Raw genomic sequence first — 8779 nt, 5'->3', positions numbered from 1 at the left:
TCTCCTGCTCAGATAATCTCCCTGCATATGAGTGCCCCTCCAGATTCTCTGCAGCGGGATGATTGTGCACTCCACATACGACCAGTAATATCCAATCATCCGCAGTATCCAATTTCTTTCCTCTTAATGCAAAAGGGCATCCACACTTCTTTGTCCCACAGGCAGTCTTTATTCGCTTTTCTTTTGTGGTTCGGTACGTCCCACCCCTCTCACAACCTAACGTAATTCTGGGTTTCTTAGAAATGGTACCTGCATCGGATGATTTGATTACAACAACAAAACCATTTCGCCTCCCAGCTTCACGACACCAATTACACAAGTCCTCTCTACTCTTGAAGATCTATACATTAAACAATTTATGTAAGTACACAGTTGTAAAAATAGCTCGCTAAACTAATACAAAATTGCACAATATATTATAATACCTCGTAAGTTGTAAATTCGCTTGTGTAATCCAGTACAAATTCTGATCCAATTATACTCGATTCGGTTGTAGCATAGCCCTACATATAAAATAATTTATCACCAAGAATTAATGAATCAGAGGATCTGTTCGGCACAAAATTCAGCACGGCACGCGATTTGGCACGAGAAGGCTTCTGTTCGGCTGCAGAGTGCTGAACAGAAGCCTTCTGTTCGGCTTCAGTGTGCCGGACAGAAGCCTTATGTTCGGCACTGTGCAGCCGAACAGAAGCCTTCTGTTCGGTAGAGCGTTGCCGAACAGAAGGCTTCTGTTCGGCACTATGCAGCCGAACAGAAGCCTTTTGTTCGGCGATCCAGTGCCGAACGGAGCACGAACCGTGAAAAAAAAAAACTTTCGAAACAAGGTGGAACACGTACCTTTGCGGCCGATTCTTCGTCCCAAATCACTAGTTGCTTGTCCATGCTTCGAATGGGGCTTAAATCTCCTTCAAAGATCGCCTAAACGATGTAAATGGATCGAGGGGTTTAAGGGGGGTTTGAGGGGTGGTTTTTTTTTTCCTTTTCAAAACGAAACGGAGGAGGAAGGGGGGTGTACTGAGAAAATTTCAAGGGCAATATGGTAATTACACTAAAGGTTAGTTTGGGTATTTTTTTTTTGGTTTTTGGGGGGTGTCCTGAGCAATCGGGGGGGGTGTATTTAGAACTACCCAGTTTGCTACGCGGCGGAGCCGCGGAGGTGACCCGCCTATTATTCAATTCACCGTCATTAGACATATAATTTAGCAAACTACCCGACAGCAGGTTCTACGTAGGAGAATCAGGATTAGTTATCTTATTCCGGGGAGAAGGATACCCTAAACAGTTCTTCTTCCCTCTTCAAAGCCTCGTCTCCTCCTCTCCACTCCCTTCGTCTCTTCCTCTCTCGGGATCGCTTCGTCTCTCGAGCTAGCGATGGCATCTCTCAAGGTTCCGGCTACCGTCCCTTCTCCATCGGAGGACGCTGAGCAGCTCCGCAAGGCCTTTGAAGGTACTATTGCCTCCTATTTCCTTTGTCCCTTCGTCTTCACTCGGGATCCTCGGGTTAGGACTTCCGATCTCGTCTCAGAAACCCTAGAAAGCTTAGTCTCACTCGGGTTGCTCCATTTTGATCGATTTTTCGTTTTTATGGTAGGTTGGGGCACCAATGAGGGGCTCATCATCTCCATCCTCGGCCACCGCAGCGCCGCCCAGCGCCGCGCCATCCGGCAGGCGTACCGCCAGTCCTACAATGAGGAACTCCTCAAGGCCCTCGACGGCGAGATCTCCGGCGACTTCGAGGTTTGATCCTCCTCTTCGGTCCCTAAACTTTCTTCATTGTTTGCTGTTTTCCGGGTGTTGGTTTGGGCTGAGATTTGAAGGATTTGAGGGCAGAGGGCAGTGCTTCTGTGGACGCTGGATCCGGCGGAGAGGGACGCGTGGCTGGCGAACGAGGCGGTGAGGAAGTGGCGCCCCGAGAACCGGGTGTTGATCGAGATAGCCTGTGCGAGGAGTTCCGGAGAGCTGTTTGCAGTGAGGCAGGCGTACCATGCGCGATTTAAGAGATCACTTGAGGAGGATGTGGCGGCCCACACCACTGGGGATTTCCGTAAGGTAATCGCAAAGGGTTAGTAGTGGATCTGTTTTGATCTTCGGTTTTGATGCTTGATCTGTGATCTGGGTTTGGTCTCTGGATGGAGATTTTTGTTTAATAATAGTTAAATTTTGATCTTGACCTTTTTTTTTTGATATAACTTTCTGTTTAAAACGATTAAGTTGGCATTTTTGGGCAGTAGTTTATAAGTCATATTTTTGTTTTATTTATTTGATCTGCATTTTTTATGCTTCTTTTCTGACTTGTGTTTGATCTCTGAATGAAGATTTTTCACGTGATGGTTGTCAAATTTGAAATCTGATTGCTATTTAGGGTGCCTTCAACGCCATAGGACTTTGAGAGAATATTATTTATTTTTGTTTGTTTGTTTTGTATAAAAAGATTGTTTAGTATGTGGTTTCAATGTTGCTGCTCTGCTTGAAGGTTTTTTTTGCTTGGTATTCATCAAACTTGAACTTCGGTTACTGTTTAATGTGCCTTCGAGGTAATCAGGTTTTGGTATCAGGGATTCAGTGCAAGATTATTCAATTGATTTTTGCCTTGATGCTTGTTTTAGTCTTTGGATTTTATCTCTGCGTTAAGGCTAGGTGGTCATCAAATGCAATGTCATTGGACTTTGGCCTTCTGGAATTGAGTGTAGTGTATAAATTTCTTCCCCTCTTTTTTGGTTGAAGTGTGGAGAATTTGTTTAGTAGAACTATTCTTGAAAACTAAACCGGGAGAGTGGGATTGTCCATAACTACCTTCCACCTCTTTCTTATTCTTCGCTGTTAATTTGTAGGTGCTTCCACTAAAAGTGTAGGTATGTTAGTCTGTTATACTGAGGTGCTGCTTGGTCGCTTGAATTTCAAAACGCTGGCCTTGGACCATGGTAGTTGTACTCTAGGTCCTGGGGATTAGACTTTTGATCAATGATTAATGGTATGAGAAGTACCAAAGTCATGCCTATATAGAATGATCCACAGAATAAGAATAGATAGAGCTGCAGTGGTGACTTTGGGAGTGGGGTGTTATGAAGGTGCTTATAGCAGCATTACATGGAGTACCTAGCCTGCATTGGAAGATGTTTCTGTTGAGAAGCTTAAGTTTAGGGTCAGAATGAGGTATTCAATTTCAGAACTTAGTTAATCGTCTGCTCAAAACATTAGGGTCGTCCTGTGTCTCCCAATCTCACAACACATTTGGGAGGCGGTAAACTAGTGCTGTGTAATTAAACAAAAGAAAGACAAAATATAGAGCAACTACAAAGAGCAAAGAGTTTTTCTTTTGTGCGTTATTCACGAATGGTTGTTCTGTGTTTCAGCTTTTGGTGCCACTTGTAAGTGCCTATCGCTATGAAGGAGAAGAGATCAACTTAACATTGGCGAAATCAGAGGCTAGGATGCTGCATGAGAAGATCTCTGATAAGGCCTACAACCATGAAGAGCTTATCAGGATCCTTACTACAAGGAGCAAAGCACAACTGATTAAAACATTTAACCACTACAATGATGAGTTTGGTAAGCCAGTGAACAAGGTATACCCGCTTCTTTTAATTAAGCTCTTCCCTTCACAACCAGTGTTGGTGCTTATATTTGTGCCGGAATTTATTTGGTGTTCCTCTGTTTTTTTTTTTTTTTTTGGGGGGGGGGGGGGCTGTTTTATTTCTAAATTGCACCTGATTTTCCCCTTTAAAAAATTATGCTAATCATTAGTGCCCTTTTTTTGCAATAAATGCCTACACTCTTATTCTTTAAAATTTTCTTGCATATATTATTCTGGTTTGATATATGTCTCATAATTATTCATTCATTCCTACCTAGTGCCATATGCTTTGCTACTAATGACTTTCACCTAGGCATATCAGATCCTCCCTTGCTTTAAATTTCAGTAAAATAATTTGAGACACTATTATGCTCTTCTTGCTAATAGTCATCACATCTTAATTGTCTTGTTTGTCACTTTCACGTCAATCTGTGTAACTCCTTATTGGATGATATTCTTCAAATTTGACAAAAAAATATCCAACTTTAAATCTTTACCTTCCCAGTTAGTGGACAAAATCTTCTACCTAGATGCTGTAGCCTCTTTTTTTCCCTTTTTTTTTTCTCTCTCCTTGAGTTCTCCACTTCCCCACTCCTGCACCTGAGTCTGCTGGAATGTACTCTTGATTCAGGTTCTTTAATGTGTATGTGATTGAATTACCTATCTTTTGTTGCGTTCCTCGCTCAATGAAATACATTAAAATGTCATTTTTTATTAGTCTGACAGCATATCTCCACGTCATCTGATGAATTCATATTTTACTAGTTATGGAAAATTTTCCGCTTAACACTGGAGTTGAGCACACTGTACACATGTAACTCGTCTGCCGGTCGGCTTTGTATTGTTTATATCCCCATAACAAGCCTGAAAAATAAACAAATGAAATCTAAACTGTTGCTCCCAGCGCATTTAATGACCAAAAATCTACATCCCAACTTTTTTTGTTGAACTTTCTAACTGGGTTTTAGCTTGGTTTTCACAGGATTTAAAATCTGATCCCAAGGATGACTTCCTGGCTGCTCTGCGGGCCACCATTCGTTGCATTTGCTGTCCTGAAAGATACTTTGAGAAGGTCATTAGGTTGGCCATAAATGGGCTGGGAACAGATGAGAATGCTCTTACTCGAGTCATAACTATTCGTGCTGAGGTGGACTTGAAAGTGATCGCCGAGGTTTACCAGAAGAGAAACAGCATGCCACTTGAGCGTGCAATTAAAGGCGACACTTCTGGAGATTACGAGGCAATGCTTCTTGCACTGCTAGGGCTGGAAGCTTGAGGAGCTTGCTCGTGTCGTCTCCTTTGAATGAGAATAAAATCCTGGTGTAGCTGAAGGCATGTTCGGGTGTGGATAGTCTCTCAGTTTGTGCTGTAGTAAATTGTGAGTGTCAGGTCGTTTCCCTGTTTTGTGTGTGCTATGTTAATGTATGTGGGTTTTTCCCTTCATCAACATCTGTGCTGTAGGGAATTTCGCCCTTCTTTTACCCTTGGTATGTCTACTTTCTGAATATCGTGGAGTTCTCTTTAGATTTTGGCCCAATTATCGGGATGTTGGTTGACCTAGTTTTTTTTTTTTTTTTTTTGCTTAAAAAAATCCTTCAGACCAACCATGATTATTTAGTAATGATCGGTTTGGTTGCCGGAGTAGCGGTTCTCTCTTGCAGGCCTTCCTATTCCACTTATCAGTGAGTTCTACGCTACTTCTTCTGCAGGTACCATCTAATTACGGCATCTCCATGATAAATTGAAGCTGCAGCATATATTACCACCTTATCACGGTACCGAAGTGTCTGTTATCTATTAATTTATTTCCTAGATGGCAATTCGATGCCCTCAACGCCACCAAATTGATCTATATCCAACTTTTTCCCTTTTCAGTTTACATGGGTACCGAAGCTGTGTTACCCATGTAAACTGAAAAGCTGATACTGGTGCAGCTTTCATCAGGCTATGTTTACAGAAAAGCAAATCATGCTGTCTATTGGGTTGCTTTTTTTACGGCTCATCATGCGAAAGAATTTGTCTGAATGGATAGGCTTTAGCCTTTTTTTTTTTTTTTTTTTTTTTCTAATTTTATTAACCCCATTCACGTTGTAAGCTGCAGTTGTTAAAAAATAAAAATAAATAATAATAATAATAATAAAGTTGCGGCGTTTACTCATGTAAACTGAAAAAAGTCAGTCCCCGTTAAAAGTTGCACCCAAAAGCTGGCGACGGTAAGGAAAAACGGTTGGTGCAGCTGAGGCCGCCAACTGGTTCGTACCAATCAGTAGTTTGAATCACTCGCAGTGGCGTACGGTACCTTGGTTTGCTTCCCGCCTTTGTAGCACAATTCATGCTGCCAAACTTATCCAATGTTTCTAAATTAATTTTTAGTAAAAATAAAAATATAAGCATAAAAATAAATAAAATAAATAAAATTATTGATGGAGAGCAGTTTAGTGTGCCATGAAAAGGGGAGGCCAAATTCTTCGGTGAGCCTCTGTTCAAAAGTTTGGATGGTGTTTAAGTCTTGTACAGAATGGAAATGAGGTTTGTTCTTTTGGGCAGCCAAGGTAGCACAAATTCACCCAATCTAGAAAGCTTGCTATCTTATCCTATTTGGATCAGATTTTGATTAAGAAACTTTTAGTTAGGATCGCAAAGGGTTAGACTTATAGATCCAAAATTTTAAATCAGTTGGGCATGTGTTTGGACCGATAGAGCTCTGTTCAGATCAAAATAATTTACGTAGAATTGAGTTATAATCTTAGATAAGAATTTTTTGATGATTGTTCTTTTCCTCGATGCTGATTATTTAAATCATTTTGAAATCTAGCCCGTAAAAACTGTTAATATTGGATTTGACAGGCTAATTTAAGTTAATTTAGGATTGAGGTCAAAAAAATGTGACTTGAAATGATCCGTGGATGGGTATAAGTCAAAAGGTCCGAATCTGATGTCAAATCAGATTAGGTAGGCATCAATGTTTTGTATGTTATTGTCCTTCCTTTACCAGACTCAAATGTTATCCGACTAACTCATTGCCACCATAGGGAGCACCTTGTCATAGTCTCGCATTAATTGACGAAAGAGCACAATATCAAATTACAAGCCCGGGCCAGTTCTCCACAAATACCTTAAGCTTTTGGGGTCGTGAATCCACAACAAGGGATACTAGAACCAAGTCCAGTTTCTCAATCCAAATACTAAGGACCGGGTCATTGGTGGGCCTCCCGTCTCGAGTTAGTGTAAAAGATTGTATTCACACATCGATTGATAAGGGGATGCCGTGTGACATCTTGCTAGTTCTCCATCCAACAGCTTAAAATTTATGAGCTATGCGTGTGACATCTTGCTGTACATGGCGGACTTTGAACAATACACTAGAGAACACTTGATTACACTTATCTGAAGGTCTATATATAATACATATTGTAGTAAGGAGGGCAAAGTCACCATTACAATCTCATAAAAAGAACACCAAAAACATGAAGCAGACTTAAAAACTTGTGGTTGGAAGGCATCAGTCCAATTAGGGAGATGTTAGATACCAAGTTGGCCAGCAGATCGGCCACCTCATTACCCTCTGGATAAATGTGGGATGCATAGACCGCTACACCACTTTTTTTATTAGTTGATGTGGAACTATTACAATCTCCCTTATGCAACATCGTGACCCCTTTGTTATGAATCAGCTCGTACTTGAGAGGGGAGTCCATCGATGGCCTGCGTCCTATACAACCTCATCAGGTTCTCCTCGATCTTGGAATCTCTTAGAAAAGGGACTGCATGAATGATAAGGATTGTGACGTATGTTAGACCTAGCTTTGATGCCATCTGTCACGGCTCCGACTCGAGATCGTGAGCCGGGGGTCCGCGCCAACCGCCGCACATCCGTAGGAAACTCTTCCCACAAGTATGCAAGGCATCTTAACCAAATTCTCAATATATCAAATAATTCAACTAAATAAATGCAATCTTATTTCATTAACTAACTCGAGTCATAAAGTCTCACAGTTCTAAATACGCAGCGGAACAATAAAGATAAAACATCAATTTAAATAAATCCTAATCTAAGATAACTTGTACCACAGTTTTCTATTTACTCTCCCATTTTGCAACCCTGATAGGTTAGTTCTCGAAAGCTGTAAAATAACAAGAAATTATATAATGAGCTAGACAACCCAGTACGCACTACATACCTTAACTAGACAATTCATATAATAACATAAAATATAAATACAAATTACGATGTGTCAACATAATAACATAATCAATTTCTTTTCAAACACAAATTTATTGAAATCCGTATCTTTCAAATATCCATATACATAATTATAAATCTGATTCAAAACAAATCACATTCAACTCAAAAGTATTTAACTACGACTACACTTATACCCTGTGGCTAGGCCAGAAACAGAACCACACTTATACCCTGCGGAGTGAGCAAGAATACTGCACTTATACCCTGCAGAGTGGGCCAGATACCATACTTATACCCTGTGGTGAGGCCAGAATTGCCAATGCATAACCCCCAATTGGTAGGGTCCAAAATATAGTCAGGCTGAGAGTTCCAAATTTGATGCACATCAAAATTCTTTTGTAACATAATAGATATATCATATTCCGATCTAAATATGCATATACGATGTAAAAACAATAAATATATCCAAAAATATTATTCTAATTCACATATCTATTTTTCATTCAAATCATCATCTCGTAAAATTCATAAATCACATATAAATTCATTAACAATTTATTCGATGCAAAAATAATATTATATAAATGAAGAGTCTAGAGAAGGTAGTTCATTACTTACTTCGAACACGATCCACAACAAATCCAATTAATCTCACAAATTCCTCGCAGAACCTAATATCAAAAATCATATTTTTTTTTAAAAATTCATCACAATATATATATATATATATATATATATATATATAAAACTTAAATCTTAACATCCTTCCATGACCGATCCTGCAGAAGTGTCTAGCACCTCGGGTTGGGGTTCGGATTCGGGTTCATACCCGTAAACCACCCTCCTCCCTTTATTTTATTATTATTATTATTATTATTATTATTATTATTATTTTCTTTCTTTCTTTTTTTTTCTTTTCTTTTCTTTCCTTCCCTTCCCTTTTTTTTTTTTTCTTTTCTTTTCTTTTCTTCTCTTCTTCTCTAAAATCTTCTCCCGGCTTCTTTCTTTCTTCCCCC

At 39.8% G+C, this 8779-nt stretch overlaps 1 protein-coding gene across 1 annotated transcript; it reads left to right on the top strand.

Moving 5' to 3' along the window:
* Window positions 1–1296: 1296 nt before the first annotated feature.
* LOC120107850 (annexin D1-like) lies at window positions 1297–5114 on the top strand. Its single transcript, XM_039121348.1, has 5 exons — window positions 1297–1450; window positions 1595–1740; window positions 1834–2052; window positions 3357–3569; window positions 4560–5114. Exons 1-5 carry the CDS (start codon window positions 1375–1377, stop codon window positions 4851–4853), a joined length of 948 nt encoding a protein of 315 aa, XP_038977276.1. The 5' UTR covers window positions 1297–1374; the 3' UTR covers window positions 4854–5114.
* The last annotated feature ends 3665 nt before the right edge of the window (window positions 5115–8779 follow it).

This window comes from Phoenix dactylifera, unplaced genomic scaffold (assembly GCF_009389715.1).
Source record: "Phoenix dactylifera cultivar Barhee BC4 unplaced genomic scaffold, palm_55x_up_171113_PBpolish2nd_filt_p 001043F, whole genome shotgun sequence".
In the NCBI taxonomy this organism is placed as follows: domain Eukaryota; kingdom Viridiplantae; phylum Streptophyta; class Magnoliopsida; order Arecales; family Arecaceae; genus Phoenix; species Phoenix dactylifera.
The sequence above is the reverse complement of the archived record's forward strand: the minus strand, read 5'-3'. Positions and strand labels throughout refer to the sequence as shown.

Coding starts and splice junctions, on each gene's coding strand:
- LOC120107850 (XM_039121348.1), top strand. CDS start 1,375: ATGGCATCTCTCAAGGTTCCGGCTACCGTCCCTTCTCCATCGGAGGAC. Junction 1,741..1,833: donor AGATCTCCGGCGACTTCGAG/GTTTGATCCTCC, acceptor ATTTGAGGGCAG/AGGGCAGTGCTTCTGTGGAC. Junction 2,053..3,356: donor CCACTGGGGATTTCCGTAAG/GTAATCGCAAAG, acceptor TCTGTGTTTCAG/CTTTTGGTGCCACTTGTAAG.